At 54.9% G+C, this 16,799-nt stretch overlaps 1 protein-coding gene across 17 annotated transcripts in view; it reads left to right on the top strand.

Annotated features, from left to right (window-relative positions):
* SPIRE2 (spire type actin nucleation factor 2) overlaps positions 1 to 16,799 on the top strand; it is a 34,729-nt gene that overhangs the window by 3,928 nt on the left and 14,002 nt on the right. For 13 of the 17 annotated variants that reach the window (XR_014059071.1, XR_014059072.1, XR_014059065.1 and 10 more), the window contains exons 1-3: positions 3,704 to 4,053; positions 11,422 to 11,462; positions 15,492 to 15,851. Coding sequence is in view for 7 of the 17 variants with exons in the window: in XM_081508096.1 (XP_081364222.1) it covers positions 3,783 to 4,053; positions 11,422 to 11,462; positions 15,492 to 15,851 (672 nt within the window). In the remaining 10 variants the exon portion in view is untranslated. Of the gene's footprint in view, positions 1 to 1,869; positions 1,956 to 2,816; positions 3,181 to 3,703; positions 4,054 to 11,421; positions 11,463 to 15,491; positions 15,852 to 16,799 lie in introns of those variants that run through there. The other 4 variants (XM_081508101.1, XM_081508100.1, XM_081508102.1 and 1 more) reach the window with 2 other exon arrangements.

Below are 16,799 nucleotides of genomic sequence, written 5' to 3'. Positions count from 1 at the left end.
TCATTGTGGCACCCTGGAGCCCTGCACTCTCCTCCTGGAGTCACACGTGTATTCCACACAGCACTTGGACTTCCGGCGCTAACTTAGCTTTTTGGTGTCCAGGGGCCAAACCAGGATCCTTTAGTTTCTATTCTGCTAAGATGCTCAGAGGTATAATTCCTGGAGATTTTAACCTCAGGCCAGTGGCAGTTATGAGTCACCCACCCCTCTGATTGCTCTGCCCTGGCACGGGCACTATCTGTAATTCCCTTAGAGCATCAGACACAGAGCATGGGAAAAGCAGACATAACCAGTGGGGTTATGTAGCCATCTGTCCATTTCCCACCTGCAGTGACGATGTTTCCTGTGGCTGTTTGCCCCTGAGGACTTGGGGGATTCTTAGGGGGACCTAGTCAGGTTTTTCAAACTGGTCTTCCCAGTCTTAAGACATGAACACCTAGTGCTCAGCAAATATGTGTGAATGAATAGCCTACACTATAAGATGAATATCTGGGGAGTGTGTTTGCAAGTCCAAGTACTGTGGATTAGTCACTGCACTAAAGGTTTCAGTTCTGACCCCAAGCACAGCCCATGGTGACTGACAGCCTTCCTCGTGTACTGGACATGAAGGGTGAAGGACGCAGCTTCAGGAGTGGGCTGTTGCTGATCCCTTCATTGTAGAAATGACCTGGATCCAACGCTTTCTAGGTTGGTTTCATGACTGATCCATCAGTTTTTGTTTCTCGTTGAGACTCTGAACAGCTGGAAATACACTAAATTTTCATTTCTAAAATCCAAGGGGCAACTTCAGGTTATGGAAGAACTAACATTTCTTTGACTCAGTTCTGTGTAGTGTTACTGGTGGACAAAGAGCTCCATGTTTTGACTTGTAAGCCACTTTCTGCTGGGATGAACCCCATTCCAATCTTAACCAGGCATTGTCTGCCCTCCCTCGGTGTGCAGTTACCCACACCAGTTTTTATTAAAGTATGGGCGGGGCTTGGCGCTCCACTCCAGGAAGGAAGTGATCACCTTGACTCTGACTTGTAACCATTGTGTGCCCACCAACCAGATCAGAACCTGCTGCATCTGGTTGATCAGTTTTGGTCTGGTGGAGTCACTTCATTGCCCTTTACTGACTTAGAAGCCACGCTTGCAGTCCCAGGCTACACCCCTGACACCCCTCTCACTGCCACCACCTGCAGGCTGCTGCTTCTTGCCTGTGTCCATTTCTAGAGCTTATCTGGGACTTTTTTGGGAGATGTGTGAAAAGTGACCTGGCAGGAAAAAAAAAATGGTTTCTAGGAGCATCTCAAGAGCTGACTGGTGCTTCTGTTTCATAATTTGCTATGGCTAGAGGGACAAACCTTTCAGATACTGAGATACGGAAGTAGAACTAACTTAAATTTTTTTTTTTTTTTTTAGTAAAACCCCAGTGTTGTAAATCTTGCTGGCTAAAGTGCACAGGGGTCCCTGAAAAAATGATTAATGACAAATCAGAAATGGTCTTGTACCTTACATGGGTGATTGCAGGGCCCCTGGATCAGGTAGACATGAGTCATCACTATGCCAAGTACAAATTGGCACAACAGGTCTTCAGGTAGTTATTTTCAGATTTTTATGAGCCCAATTCTTATATGTCCTCTTGTCTAGAAAAGCACTAAAAGCACTGTGACATCTGCTTGTGACTAGCACCAAGCCTCTAGCAAAATGTGTTCCTGACTGCACATCCCCCTTCACTAAAATCATGTACATACTGACCTTCCCTGCCTCTTTGGGGCAGTTCTGTACAGCTGTCTGATGCTGCCTCCTCTGTTATAGCCCTCATTATATTCCAGATAAACTTAACTCACAGCTCTCATGTTGTGCTTTTTTTTTTTTTTTTTCCAGTGAACAACTAGGTCCTTACCAAGGCCTGTGCTCATCAAACAAGACCCTCAGGGAAATTGAGGCCCTTTGAAGAAGTACCAACCAAGGTACTTTTGCTACAACCCAAGCACCTTCCAGTTAGAGTACTTGCCACTTTCTGCCCTAGGGCCTGGGTGCCCCTCGTGAGAGGCTCGTGCCAGCAGGAGGCAGGGGGGTGGCTCTGCCTAAGGTAGGAGCAGTGACCCTAACTTACAGTGAGTTGGTGGCGATCTGAATGGAAGACTTGACCTGCACTGAGTCTGAAAGCACTCCTTGTGTGGGGCCATGGGGAACAGCCACGTGGGGGAGGACAGCTCTGTGTCCTGTGAGTCTGGGCCTTGCCTCACCACCGTCTGGGAACTCCCCACTGTGGTAAGACACACCTGGAGGTTCTCCCTGACCTCTACTGACAACCATGGGTGGGGGTTCCTGTGGGTGAAGATTAGGCAGAAGATTGGGTCTTAGCTGTTATGCAGGATCTTTCCTTGCAGCACAGGGACTCTAGTGGTATGCAGGCTTCATTGCTCTGCATGTGGAATCTTAGTTCCCTGACCAGGGATCAAACCTGCATCCCCTGCATTGCAAAGTGGACTCTCAACCACCGGACCAGCAGGGAAGTCCCTAGGCGGGAAGATTAACTTGAGGCCAAGTGCTTGCAGTTCTTGGAGCCCCCAGGCTCCACCTTCTCCACAGTGGTGGCACTGCCTGGTTTCTGCCTGCATAAGCGCCAAGAACCAGGAAAGCTGTGAAAGTGCCCAGCTATTGGGCGCCAAAACTTGTACAATTGATTCATCTGTACAAACTCCTTTTTTTGGAAGATGAAAATGCCAGATGGGGTTATCTGAGAGTAGGGCCCTAGGGGCTGCCTACACCCACCCCAAGTCTTCAATGAGGTGACATTGCAACTCTGTTGTGATTTCTGTCTTCAGCTGTTGAGAATTCCCAGGAACTTTCCAAGTCCCAAGTTCCACTACAGACCTGAGAGAATCGCCAGCGTGGAGAAATTCAGGAATCTGTAGGCCATGTGCTGCCCAGAGTGGAGACCGTCGCCTTTCTTGCCTCACCTCCCAGTGCATTTTGGCCGTGTCAGTCGGACCCAGTGCAACCAGGGAGGAAGAGCCCGCGGGGGCGCCTTTGAGCCGGTGCCCCCGGCTACGGACGGAGCGCTGCGCCGCGTTCCACGGAGACGCCGGAGCTCTCAACACTGACGCGTGTCTCCACTGGAAAAGGGACACTTAAGTGCTTCCTACCGCGGGTCTTCCTGGCTCTCCTCACGGAGTGGTGACTCCCGAGGTGACTTGGCCAGCTGGCTCTGCAGCACCGCCTGCCCCTCCGGGAGTCACTGGCCTCCGGCTCCCCGGCAGTCATCGCGGTGGGGCTTGGGCGGGATGTTGGCCTGACGCGTGTGAGAGCCTGATGTGGGTTCGCGGGCCAGGCGGGGAGGACCGCGTTTCCGTAGGTGCCCCCACCCCGGGCGCCCCTCTGCGGGTCGACCCTGCGCACCCCTGCTCCCTCCCCCGGACTCTCCCCCGACCTCCTCCCGGCTCTGCGTCCCCTGACCACCCCAATCTCGGCCCGTCATCCCCGCCTCAGGCCCAGCTCCGGGCTCTCTCCCGCCTGCCCACCCGCTCTGCGGGACGCCCCTGCCTCCCCCTCTCCTACTCTCCTTCCCTCCGCCCTCCTCCCCTCCTCTTCCTCCCTGCTGCCCAACCCCTCTCCTGCCCTCCTCCCCTCCGCGGCTTCACCTGCGGCCTCTCGCGCTGGGCGGGGCCGGGCGATGACAAAGCAGCGGCCGGCGGCGCGGGATCCGCCCCCCGCGCTTCGCGGGCGCGCCGGCCCCGGCGCGGCTGTTATGGAAACCGGCCGGGCGCGCAGGCGGCGATGATGGGGCGGCCATGGCCCGGGCCGGCAGCTTCAGCGGCGACGCGGCCGCAGGCGAGCGGGCCGGGGGCGCGGGGCGTTCGGAGCCGTGGGAGCTGTCCCTGGAGGAGGTGCTGAAGGCGTACGAGCAGCCCATCAACGAGGAGCAGGCGTGGGCCGTGTGCTTCCAGTGCTGCCGCGGGCTGCGAGGCGCGCCGGGCGGCCGGCGGCGCATCCGGGACACGGCGGACATCCTCCTGCGCAGGGACGGCTCGGTCAGCGCGCGGCGGGAGTCCGGCGCGGCGGGTGAGGCCGGGAGCGGGGCCGCGGGGGGCGGGGGGCGGCGCCCGCGGCGAGGAGGGGCTGCGACCCTCCGTTCCTCCTTCTGCCGGACCTGTCCTCGGACCCGGCGCCCCCTTTGCCGCGCCTTCTCTCCGCGGGACCCGCCGACCTCTCCCACTTCCGCGCCCCCTCTGCCGCACTAGGGGCCCTCCGGCTTCTCTCTGTACCGGACTGGAAGGCCTTCCTCCTCCTCTCCCTTTTGTGGGTTGGGAGCCCCCAACCCTCCGCTGAAGCTCGGACCTCAGCCCTTCGGCCCTGCTTGTCCTCGCTCCCTCTCCCTGACATGAAAGTCATTCTCTCTTTCCTGGACTTCCTCCCACACACACACCTGAAACCTATCTTACCATTAGGGCCAGTGCTGGCTGGAGAGGAGAGGGACTTGGCTCCTTGGCCGAGGACGTTGCGCAGGGAGACCGGACTCTGCTTCTCCTGCCCGCTCTCCCTACCCAGTCTGCTTCCTTCTGCTCTGGGAGTCGGTCCCACCCAGTGACTGGTGGTGTGGATCCTTGTTGGACTGGTATTTAGACAAGAAAGGAAACGTGTTTTCCTTGGGCTGCTTTTTGTGGGTCTGCCGATTTAATAGAGAAAGGAAAATGTAAGATTTAGGGAACAGCTTGCTTAGTGTTCGACTCTTAACCATCAGCAATGTTCAACAATGAAGCCCTTGAAAGATACTTGAAATCTTCGGAGAATGATGAGTTTAAGTGACTTTTAGCCTCTTTAAGAAAAAAGTTTTCTTCCCTGGAGAACCAGAGTGCTGGTGCCGAGCATATGATGATACTACCCCTAAAAGGGATATCCGTGGGGAAGTGCACCTGCTGGCTGTGTGTGCTGGAGAGGTGGATTTGCAGAAATCCATGTGATGGGCCAGGCCAAAGTTAGCCAGAGGACAGTTCCTTTGATAACCAGGCGGTCTGCTCAATGCTTGCCACTCCTGGGACCCTCAGTATTCTTCCACAAGCTCCCATCTCATCTGTGTGCCTTGTTCCCACCTCCCTAACACTGCAGTTGGGTGACACTTCAGAGTTGCTCTATTTGCACAAAAAGCTCTAATATATTTGACAGGAGAAGATAATAAGAACTGGACTCAAATGGTACTGTTTCCATTCTGCGTGCAGGTAATCTGAGGTTCAGGCTTCCCTGTCACACAGGAAGGGTTAGGATCTGTGTTCAGCACAGATGCTCTCAGTGCCTGTGTACATCATCCTCACAGGTGGGCTCAGAACATGAGACAGGGTGGCCTCTTCTCACCTGTGGGCCCTGGAGTCTGTATGTTCACAAAGAGCTTTTCTCTCATGACTATATTTCCTCCTTAAAAGACCTTCCTTGTGCCCCTGCTCATCCCTGGAGACAAACAACATAACCTAGGGACTGGCTTCTGCCACTGCAGAACAGGACTGTAAGGGGCTGCCTGTTTTGACCCTCTGATTTAAAAGGTGAGGAACTGAGGCATAGAGTAGTAAGTGGTCTGCTGTCAGTCCTGGCAGGTGGTTAGAACTGAGGGCCTGTCTTTGTAGAGGAGTCAGTATTGTCCACATGGGCCACGGGGTGGTGGTCTTCGGAACCTGTCCACCTCTCCTGCCCACCCCCTCTTCAGCCCCTTCTTCCTGGTCCCTGCTGACCCAGAAGCACTGACTTGTACCTGGAGGTTCTAGCCTGTGACACAGGAGCCCAATTTCATTTTCCATTAGATACGATCTTTGGTTCTGTCCATAAGTATGTCTTGTAAAGGTGGATGAGGTTTGTGACTTGCTGCCTCTTTAAAAGTTGAAAAAAAGACTACCCCGAACTTTCTCTTCTGTCCTTGTCACACTTTTGTCAATCAGCTGAAACTTTAGGCCGGCTGTCTCCTGTAGGTAGCTAACCCAGCATTTCTCTGGGACTTGGGTGCTTAGTAGATTCACTGAAAGAAGTGTGCTGTAATAGCCATCAAGAAAAAGGTCACATGGGCCCTCAGTTCCCATTCCCCCTCATGAAGTTCTGGTAAAGCTAGGCATTAAGTCAGTGTTCAAGATAATGGTAAAGAAAGCAACAACCAGGTACTTTCCCAGGGGTCCAGTGGTTGAGACTCCAGGACTTCATTGCAAGGGGCACAGGTTTGATCCAAAAGAGAAAAAAGAAAAAATTCAACAACCAAACTAAACTTTACCTGGGGAAGATGAACAATATTATCTTAGAACATGAGCAGGAATACTTCTCACTTTCTGCTACTTGGGGAAAGCCGACTTGAGTAAACTTCCTAATCTCAACTTCTTCATAACTGCTTGGAAGCCTCCCTTCTTCAAGTGGGGAAAATAGAGAAACATGTTAAGTGAAGTTATTTTTGCTGCTGCTGCTGCTGCTGCTAAGTCGCTTCAGTCATGTCCGACTCTGTGCGACCCTATAGACGGCAGCCCACCAGGCTCCGCCGTCCCTAGGATTCTCCAGGCAAGAATACTGGAGTGGGTTGCCATTTCCTTCTCCAGTGCATGAAAGGGAAAAGTGAAAGTGAAGTCGCTCAGTCGTGTCCGACTCTTAGCGACCCCATGGACTACAGCCTACCAGGCTCCTCCGTCCATGGGATTTTCCAGGCAAGAGTACTGGAGTGGGGTGCCATTGCCTTCTCCGAAGTTATTTTTAGGAGGCTATTATTAAAACTTCCTGATAGGCAAAGGTTTTGGTTTTTCTTTAATTAAGGCAAGAAACTCCATCAGGCAGCACATGTGCTGACCATTCCCTGAGACAAAGCTCAATCCTTCCATGCAGTGTGGTCGTGGTCAGTGACCCTGGGACAGTTTCAGTGGCATTTGTCCACCTGATGCCTCCAGGACAGGCCCTGCAGGACACTGGCTGCTCCCAAAGTGATGCTTGGCTGCCTCCTTGCTTGAGACCTGCCAGCCCAGCTGACATCTGCAGGGGAAACAGACATACTTTTCTCTTTGCACAGGCTCTCCACCATGAAAGCCCCGGGCAGGTGGAGGGTGGATGCGGGGCTTTCACAGGGCTGTGCCTCCTTTCACCTCCAACCTTCTCTGTTCTTATATGAATCCACACACTGCCCTACTTTTCTGTGTGTTTTTTTTTTTTGTCAGATTTGATGCTAAAATTTTTCACAGGACCCATTCTTCACACCTGGGTGCCTCACATGACCCATCTACCAGGTCACACCTGCAACTGCAGCCTTCCCTCCTTTTCTGCCTGTAGTTCTGTGGCTCCTCTGCATCCCCCAGACACCGGCCACCTGTCCCCTTGCCGCCCACCGCTACTTGGAGGCAAGACCTTTCCAGTCTACCTCCTTGGCAGCCCTGTGTCATGACCTCTGTTCTTCACCTTTTTACCTCCAGCCCAGCAGCTGGAGTTAGGGTGAAGTTTAAGGGCCCCCTTTCCTCCCCCATAAACTGGGGTGAGAGTGGCACGTGCTGGGGGACAGGGGAGGACTAATGAGGAAATGTTAGCATGAAGCCCATGTCCATCCTGGGCCCAAGGACCTGTGCACACAACAGACACATGGACACACAGACACATGGATCCAGACACATGGACATGTGGACACGTGGTGCTGTTGCCCCCACTGCTGCTGCTTTTCTATGCTGCTGGCACTATGTGTATAAGTGGGGCTGTCTGTTCCCATGGGAGGCACCCTTTCACGTTTCTCCTGGCCCAGGGTATCCCCTCCCAGAAGCTGAAGTGGGACCCCTAGCATTCCGGGCAGCCTTGCGTGTCCTGTGGGCTCTGGGCCCTCATGATGGACTTGCTGGGCCTCACTGGCGGGTTGCCTCCTAAGTGACCAGGGTTGTCTGTATCTTTTAAACAGCCTTCCTCACGGGGGGTTGTGTAGTGATGTGGGGAGAGTTTGGGATGGCTGCAGAGCTGGGATGCTCCTCCTGGAAGACAGGACACATCCTGAACAGAGCAGCCAGGGCCTTCACATGTGGCTCTTGTCTCCCACTTCTTGGCCCTCTCTGAAGCTGCTGGTGCCACCCACCCTGGTTGTCCCCCAGCTCCCTGCCGCAGGCCCTTTGCTCCTGTGAGAGTCACCCAGGAAGACATGGTATAGGGTTGCAGTGGCTCCACCTCGCCATCGAGGGAGATGGGGCCTTGCTCTGCAGTGTGCAGCCCGCTGTCTTATTCACGCTTCTGACGGGGAGGCAGAGCTGTGCGCCCATCATGCAGATGAGGAAACTGAGGTTCAGGAAGGCAGAGTGGCCGTGCAGTCACCCGCGGGGAGACATGGGGGCGGGGCTGGGGAGTGGGCTTGGCCGGCTTGCGCCCACCCTGTGCCTGACCTTGGGAAATTACTTAGACCTCTGGGTGCTTCAGTTTCAGTCTCTGTGGAATGGGGCTTTGATAGCAGCTGCCCCAGAGGTCATGTGGGTGTCTGTGGAACCTTGGGACATGCTGGCCCGGGGAGGCGCTGCTCCCATGCCCTGTGTGCACCTCACCTAGGCATCAAGGAGGCTGTGCTGAGCCCAGGGCACCTGTGCACATAACTGCCTCAGCTCCACCAGGAATCCCCCTGTTCAGTTTGTGTCAGGTTTATGAGTGTCCACTTGAGCATTTTCCTTGGAGATTGGAGAATCCAAGCAAGTGGAGTGGTTTAAAAAATCGGAGCTACCAAGGGAGCAAGTTACACAAACTTACTGCTTAATACAAATTTACCCTTGTAAAGCCATGATAATCCCTTTGCCTTAAGGTCATCTGAGTAACAACTGAACCTCCGTCTGGACTGCAAGACAGAGCTCTGTCTTGGGTCTCCCTGGGGCTTGACTTGCTTCCTGGGCCTTGCTGCTGGATAGGAAACCACACCCATGGTGATGTGTGAGTTTATGGCAGAAACGAACTGGAGGAGGAAGGACACACCACAAACACAGGGCGCCTTTGACCCATGTGCTGAGCAGACAGCTTCCGGGTTTGGAGCAGGTGTCTCCTCTTGGCTTCAGGTGGCTAAGTGAAGAAGTGAGGAGTGGAGAGGGGAGTCCAAGGCTCCTTCCTGTGCTGACCCCAAGCCCAGAGGGTCGCCAGGAGGACATCCTCGGGCTGAGGATGTCATTAGCGGACAATCACCCCCACCTCCCTGCATCCTAGCAGGGCACTGCATCCACGTCCCCCTGTTCCTGCAGTCAGGGAGGCAGGACGCCAGGATCTTTACTCACCACAGTGCTCCTCACCCGCAGACCTGCAGAAGGGGGAGAGGCTGCTCGGCACCCCATCCCACCACCCCTTGCTGGGCACAGGGAGGCACTTTTCCAGGGATTCCAGACTGCCACGTCCTCACAGAATTCTCTCCCACAAACGAAACCTGTTTCCTGTACTACCACAGGGTCATCTCAAAGAAAAGGCCCTCACCTTTTGACTTTTTGTCTTTTATTGTTTCCCAGAAGAAACCAAAAGAACTTTCCACCCCAGCACATCTCGGGGAGAGTGTCCTTTTGGGTGTGGGGGGGTGAGGATGCCAGGGAAACCAGGTGGCTGCGTCTAGCTCCTGCCTCACCGTGCATCAGTAAAGCCTTGCGTCTATCTCAGTCTCTGTTCTTCCCCAGGGAGCAGTTGGTTTGTAAATAAGTATGAGCTAGTGTGCAGGATGCCAGGTGAGCAGCTTGTTATGTCAAGCTTATGTCAAAGTTATGTCTACTCCAGGTATTCCGGGGGCTCGGGAGGGTGTACCTGGAGTCTGGCTGTGCCTGGTGGGGCTCCCAGCGCCACCATTTCTTAGCTGTGTGGTCTTGGTAAACCCTCTGTCTCTAAGCTCCAGCTTCCTCATCTGTGCAGAGGGAGCCGTGGCCCTGAACTTTACAGCAAAGCGCTGGGCACGGGACCACTGCAGGGCTCCTTGCTCTGCACAGCCCAAAGGTTCCCCAAGTCTGTGCGACTTTAAATACAGTTGGGTTGGTGAACACTCACCTCCACACCATGCTGGGCTTGTAAAGAGTTCTGAAGGGTTGGCTGCCCCCTGCCCTTTTATAGCAAGGTAACTCGGGGCCCTGGCCCCTCCGTTTCTCCCACTTTCCACGGTCTCTGTCCTTCACAGCTACAGACTTTTACTGAACCCTCAATACAGGCCGAGGTATATACCCAGGTGCTCACTAGTCTGTCAGCGCCACTAATGTTGGGAGTGCAGTGTTTTAATGGAAAAGTGTTTTCATGGCTCAGCGCTATGCAAACTCCGTTTATCCCTGGCAATCTTCCTGTCTCTTGATGGCATTTGGAAAATATTTGCAGAGTTAGCAGGTTCACTCAGTGGAGAATGTTATGGTTTGTGTTTTTATCCACCTCAATTAAGGCAGCTGAAATTCATACCCTCCCACAGCTCTGTGTGCTTTATTCAAGCAAGGCTGTGGAAAGAGGTGGGTTTCCTGTCTTTCCAGCCTGGCCTCTTAGAAGGCTGGAGGGTGGCTCAGGCAGTGACTGGAGCATGGATTCTTGGGTCCCCCAGCCTGGCTGCAGCCAGCACCACCACTTACTAGCTGTGATACCTTGGGGCACATGAGCTCATCCTCTAGAGCCTCTGTTTCCTTATCTGTGAAATGGGTACCAGGACCATTGACCTCCCAGGCTGTACACTGGCTGTGTAAGTGCTTGTAAACATGCCAGCTCAGTGCCATGTTTAATAATAAAATACCCAGAGCCGAATTCAGCACCTGGGCACTCTGTATGTCTGGCTGAGGTGCTGACAGTCTGGGGAGAAATTCCCAGTGCCAGAGGTGCAGCCAGATGGCAACTCACCCCACATGGCTGCTGGGAACCCTGGAGCAGAGCCTGCCCTCCCCACCGTACCCGGCTTTCTCATCTGACTCTGGTTTGTGGGTGCGTTGCTCCCCACGGTGCCCAGGTTTCTCTTGTGACTCTGATTTGGGAGTGCATGGCTCCCCATGGCACCCAAGTTTCTCATCTGACTCTGAGTTGGGGGTGCATGGTTCCCCACTGCACCAGGGTTTCCCATCTGACTGAGCTGGGGGTATACTGCTTCCCACCTCCAGGCCTTTCTTCAGGCCTGGCTGACCCAAGCTGCCCCCTTGACCCTTCCTCTCCCCTTTCACTCTTGTCCCGTACCTGCTTCCCCAGGGGGCGGGATGGGCTTTGAGGCCCTGTAGGCTGCTCCTGTCTGAGTGGTCACTTTGGGGTGTGACCGCTGTGCAGGGCGGGACCATCTGCCCCAGGGCAGGGCCACATGGCTCGCCTGACGTCCGGTGCAGAGCTGGGTCTTATCAGTGTCCATCCAGCGACTGGTGGCTCAGCGCCCTGGTTTCTGGTGGAGATCTTGGGAGATGTTCTGTGTGTTCCTGAGGGCTAGGTGGGGGGCCGGCCCAGGGGACGCTGAAGCTTGTCTTGACTGCTTCTTCTCTCCTCTTACAGAGCCCACAACAATGGTGTCACCAGCCAGCTCGGAAGCCCAGGTACTTTAAAAACAAAGTTTAAATGTACTTGATCTGAAATAACAGTTAGGTGTTTTGTATACTGTAAATTAGAAGCACATACAGTTGTGCTTCTAGAAGGACCGGGAGATAGTGAAGCCTGATGTGCTATAGTCCATGGGGTTGCAAAGAGCTGGACATGACTGAGTGGCTGAACAACAACAGTTGTACAGTTGTTCCTCTGAGGCAAGATGTGGATAAGTGCTGAGTGGCTTAGTAGAAGGGCTTGTGGGGAGATGATAACTGAAAACAGGCAGGACGGGGGAGCCTGTACACACAGTAGGGTGGGGTGGACTCGGGGGATCTGAAACGTGGGGTCTCCCCTGTGACCCCCGGGCTCCTGGAGGTGCCTAGAGGGAAGAGGGAGCAAAGGTGATGTGGTCTCCCTGGTCAGAGCGTTGGGCAGGTGTGGGGCTGGGGGACAAACAGGAAAAGCAGCTCATCCCCCGTGTCCCTGAGCTCTCCCCAGTACCTCATCCCTAGGACCTTTATCTGTGTCTCCTGTCCCATCCTCCTGCCCCCACGTAGTTTGTCCTGAATTTGATGTTTATTCCACTACTTTATAAAAAATGGTTTTGTGTAAATACGTATTTATATGTTAAACAGTGTTATAGAAAGGAGGTGGGCACAGCTGTTGGTCTGCTGTGAAAGTGAAAGTCAGTCAGTCATGTCTGATTCTTTGCGACCCCGTGGACTATAGCCCACCAGACCCCTCTGTCCATGGGATTTCCCAGGCAAGAATACTGGAGTGGGTTGCCATGTCCCCCTCCAGGGGTTCTTCCTGACCCAGGGATCGAACCCAGTCTCCTGCATTGCAGGCAGATTCTTTACTGTCTGAGCCACAAGGGAAACCCATTGGTCTGTTGTGGAGGATTTTTAAAAACAATAATAAAACCATCCCAAAGTTTTCTGACTTTTCTAGTCACCGTATGCTGGCAATTCTTAATTGTGTCAGTGATTAAGTGCACCCTCTGGCCAGGTGGATGCCCTGCTGTTTACGCAACACAGGTTCCCAGGGGTTGCTGTGAGCTCTTGCTACACAGCGTCCTGGAACCTGAGTAAGAAAAGCCTAGCCCTGTTTTCAGGACACGTCCATCTCACTGCTGTGTGCGGCTCCTGCTGCCAGGCTGCCCTGTCCCACAGCCCCGAGTGAATTTGTGTTCCCCACCCCTGTTCCACTTGTGTTCCCTACTGTCATCAGTCTTGAAAACACTTACAAAGAACTTTGTATATCGGCTCGGGAATCGACGTGGGGGCCCCAGGAAGTCAGTCAGGGCAGCCTCCTGGCCTGTGTGCTGAGATTCTCACTCGGGCCCTTCAGTGGCTTGGGCTGGTCCCAGGGCCTCCGCTGCCTGGTGCCCACACTGCCAGAGGTAGGGGGGCTCGGGGTTCTGCCTAGACTTTTCCCTGGGGGGAAGCCAGTGGTCATTCCAGTGTCAGGCTGGGGCGGCTCTCAAGAGGCTTGCAGTGGAGTTAACCCTTTCACTGATCTGAGGCCAGCACAGGCCAGAGACCAGAACCAGGGGAGGCAGGCCCAGTAGGGGCGCTCTGTGTGCCCTGGAGCCAGGAAGCTTTGGTGCTGGGCCTTCTGCCTGCCTGGCCCGAGGGGCAGAGCGATCTCCTTCGGAGAACGAGGGTCACCCTGGGGTCAGCGGGGGCTGTGGGGCAAAGCTGGGGTGAGGTGGAGTTCACTCTGCTTTTTTGTAAAAATGATTTTATTCGTTTATTTTTGGCTGTGCTGGGTCTTTATTGATGTGTGGGCTTTTCTCTGGTTGTGGAGAACAGGAGCTACTCTTTGTTGTGGTTCATGGGCTTCTCGTTGCGGTGACTTCTCTTGTTGTGGAGCCTGGGCTCGAAAGCACAGGCTCAGTAGCTGTGCCACTTGGGCTTAGCTGCTCTGCAGCACATGGGATCTGCCCAGACCAGGGATCGAACCTGCCACGTCTCCTGCATTGGCAGGCAGATTCTTCACCCCTGAGCCACCAGGGAAGCTCCATCTCTCTTCTTCCTGCATCTACCTCTGGGCCAAGAAAGGACTGATGGGAACTTGTGTGAAGTGAGGGGCTGCCCCAGGGACTCCACCAGCCAGAGCAGGCCCTTCACTCACCTTTCAGGCCTGGTTGGCCTTCAGCCTTTTTGACTCCTGATTCTAGGGTATGACTTGTAGCCCAACTGGCGCTCGCCTCCTGAGGCAGAGATAAGGTGCCTCCAGGCTGGAGCATTATTGACTTTCACTGGAACTTTACTCCCACAGGGCCTCAGCCTCCCCAGGCATCCCTGAGCCAGGCAGACCTCCCCTAAGCCCCTCCAGACTCAGGGCATCTTAGGAGGCACTTCTGTGGACAGAGAAGGCCTGTTCTTGTGCCCTGCCCTCTTCCCAGCGCTGACTGTCACACTTCCCTTCAGCTCTGCTCTGACCCCTTCCCTTGGGGTCCAGGGGTGACATCACAGGAAACAGAGGAGAGACCAGAGGGGCCCAGAGGCTGGGTGACCTGCGCATGCCTGGTGAGGGTGTGGCTCCGTCCAGGGGCACGAGGTCACGGCACAGGTTGCAGGCTGACCCCACCCCCAGGCCAGCACGGCCCCTCTGCCTGAGGCAGATAGGTGACCAATGTTTGTCCCACCTGTGAGGGTCTTGAGACTAGTGGCAAGGTTAAGTGGCAAAGAGCTGTTGTCATTTTGGTGTGTGTGTATCTCTTGTACTGAGTCGTGAAAGGAAACCATTAACACCCTTTCAAACACAAACACATAGTGCTGTCAGCACTGGAAGCAGCTTCCTCGTTCTTCTTGCTGTGCGCCACTGGCTGGCATCGAACCGCTTCCCCGGCGCCTCCCTCGAGCAGACCCAAGGCTGTGGGGTCAGACAGTACACAACCCAGATCTGAAATGCTAATGGTGGTCCCTGAAAGCTCAATTCCCTAGGGGCTAAGTAACACCAAAATCGGCGTTAAGAGGTCTGGAGTGCAGGACTCATCTCTAATGTGCTAATCCGCTTTTTAAAACCTTGTTGTGGAGAAAGAATTTTGAGCTTATGCAAAGCCAGCAGAATAGCATGGTGGCCCCACACCAGGCTCCAACAGCAAAGGACTCACTATTCCCTGCAGCGCCCCCCCCCCACCTGCCTGCTGGTGACCCTCACCCCCTCTCCCTACACAGGTACAATTATTTTTTAGGTTCTCTCTTTCAGGTTAAATTCACATACAGTGAAATTTACATGCAGCTCAAAATACTTGAGGGGTCTCACTTTTTGAGTTCCAGTGTCAAGCTTTAAATGTGTAATTAAGCAATTACTCCAGCAGCATTTATTGAATAAGCTAGTCTTTCTCCTCTGATTTAAAACATACTGTCATTGCACATGAAAAGCTAATGCTTCCTTAGGTTGCCTCTCCGTCTTTTTCTAAACACTTTTGTTGGGGGTAAACTGTACATCTGGTGAGCTCTGACAGGTGTGTAAGCGATACCACACACACCTTTCCCAACATGCTTCCCCCAACCCCCCAGGAGCCAGGGGCCTGCCCTCTGTGGCTGTGGACTGCTTCTATCTTATCTAGAGCTCCAGAGTCCTGGCTCTGGGCGGTGCTGGGGGTTCAGGGCTGTGCATGGCAGACTAGTATCCCTCGGATCACTGCCCCACTCCCGACCGGACTTTTGTGGATTCACATAGAGGGATTTCTGGTTTTCCTCTCTCTTGGTTAACCCCCCCACCCCCCCACCTCCCAGAGGAGCTGCAGTCCAGCGGTATAGCGTGTCTTGATTATAAGAACCTGCCACTCAGTTTTCCACGATAGCTGTGCTGCTGGGGAGCACCGTGTTGCCCGGGTGGGGGCGGTGGTGCACCCCTCAGAGGACAGCTGCTGTCCCATTTCACCAGTAGAAGCCACGCGATGGTGACCTCCTGCGGCGGCTGGGACGCAGCCCTCCTCCATCCCACCCCCACCCCTGCCCTGTGTGCCCCCCCTGCCCTGGCCTAACAGCAGGGCCCTGGCCTAATAGCAGGGCCCTGTCCCGCAGGTGGTGCAGTCGCTGGGTTTTGCCATCTACCGCGCGCTAGACTGGGGGCTGGCAGAGCACGAGGAGCGCGAGCTCAGCCCGCAGCTGGAGCGGCTCATTGACCTCATGGCCAACAGCGACTGCGATGACGACGGTGGTGGCGGGGCGGCCGACGAAGGATACGGGGGCCCGGAGGAGGAGGAGGAGGCAGAGGGCGGCCCCCGCACCGTGCGAACCTTCGCGCAGGCCATGCGCCTGTGCGCCGCGCGCCTGACCGAGCCCCGGGGCGCGCAGACCCACTACCAGGCCGTGTGCCGCGCGCTCTTCGTGGAGACACTGGAGCTGCGCGCCTTCCTCGCCAGGGTCCGGGAGGCCAAGGAGGTGAGCCGAGGGAGCGGCCCAGGACGGAGGGCCAAGGATTTGCCCAGAGTCGAGGGTGGTGGGTGGGGCAGGCTGAGCGAGGGGTGGGGTCCTGGAGGTGCTTCCACCCGCAGAGGTGGGGCAGGTGGGCAGGGCCCGGCCCTCTCCCTGCCTAGTTCCTTCTGTCCCTCCGACTGTCCACAGTGGATGTCCACTCTGTGCCAGATGGTCCTGAACACTTTGTAGGTTTTAGCTTAATCTTCAGTGTCCTGCTTACCTGGCTTTGCACAGGAGGGGACGGAGGCTCAGAAATTCACAAACTGGTGCCTTTACCCATGACCTCACTCGTGTTGTCTCTAAGTCAGTCCTTAGCTTCTCTGGTCCTCATGTTTACATCTGCAAAAGGGACTGTGTCTCCAGGTCTCCTGCGCCAGAACTGGTTCCTTCTGAAAACAGGGAGCAGAGGTGCCAACATATTGGAGCTTTGGGGAGGTGGGCAGTTCAGTGAGAGGTCACTCGTCCAGCTGTTTGTCCCTGGGTGACAGTCCGACATTCCTCTCCACCCCTAACCACCACCCCCACACCCCCGCGGTGTTTTTCACCCATTTCCCAGTTGAGCAGCTGGAGGTGCTAAGAGGTCGTGTTCTCGCCCCAGGTCACAGCTAGTACGGAGCAGAAGGGCCTGACCGGCTCCCGGCTGGCATTCTCCCTACAGCTGTTCTGCTGCTTCATGGTCTCAAAGTCAGGAGGTGACAGTCTTTGCTCGACTCTCACAGCCTCTCCCTTGGAGGGACCTGAGGTGTTTTGTTGAAATGGGGGTCACAGCCCACAGGGACCCCTGCCTTCCACCAGCATTTCACAGATGAGGAGAAAAAATGGAGACTTTGGAGAGGTCAGGAGGTGCTTTTGAAATTAACCGATGCTGGTCCCTGATTTTACCCTGACCCTTTGTTGGTGTGTGTCTCCTTC

This window comes from Giraffa tippelskirchi, chromosome 7 (genome assembly GCF_054371585.1).
Source record: "Giraffa tippelskirchi isolate mGirTip1 chromosome 7, T2T-mGirTip1v1.2.pri, whole genome shotgun sequence".
Taxonomy (NCBI): Eukaryota; Metazoa; Chordata; class Mammalia; order Artiodactyla; family Giraffidae; genus Giraffa; species Giraffa tippelskirchi.
Note: the sequence above shows the minus strand (reverse complement) of the source record. Positions and strands in the feature narration are given on the sequence as shown.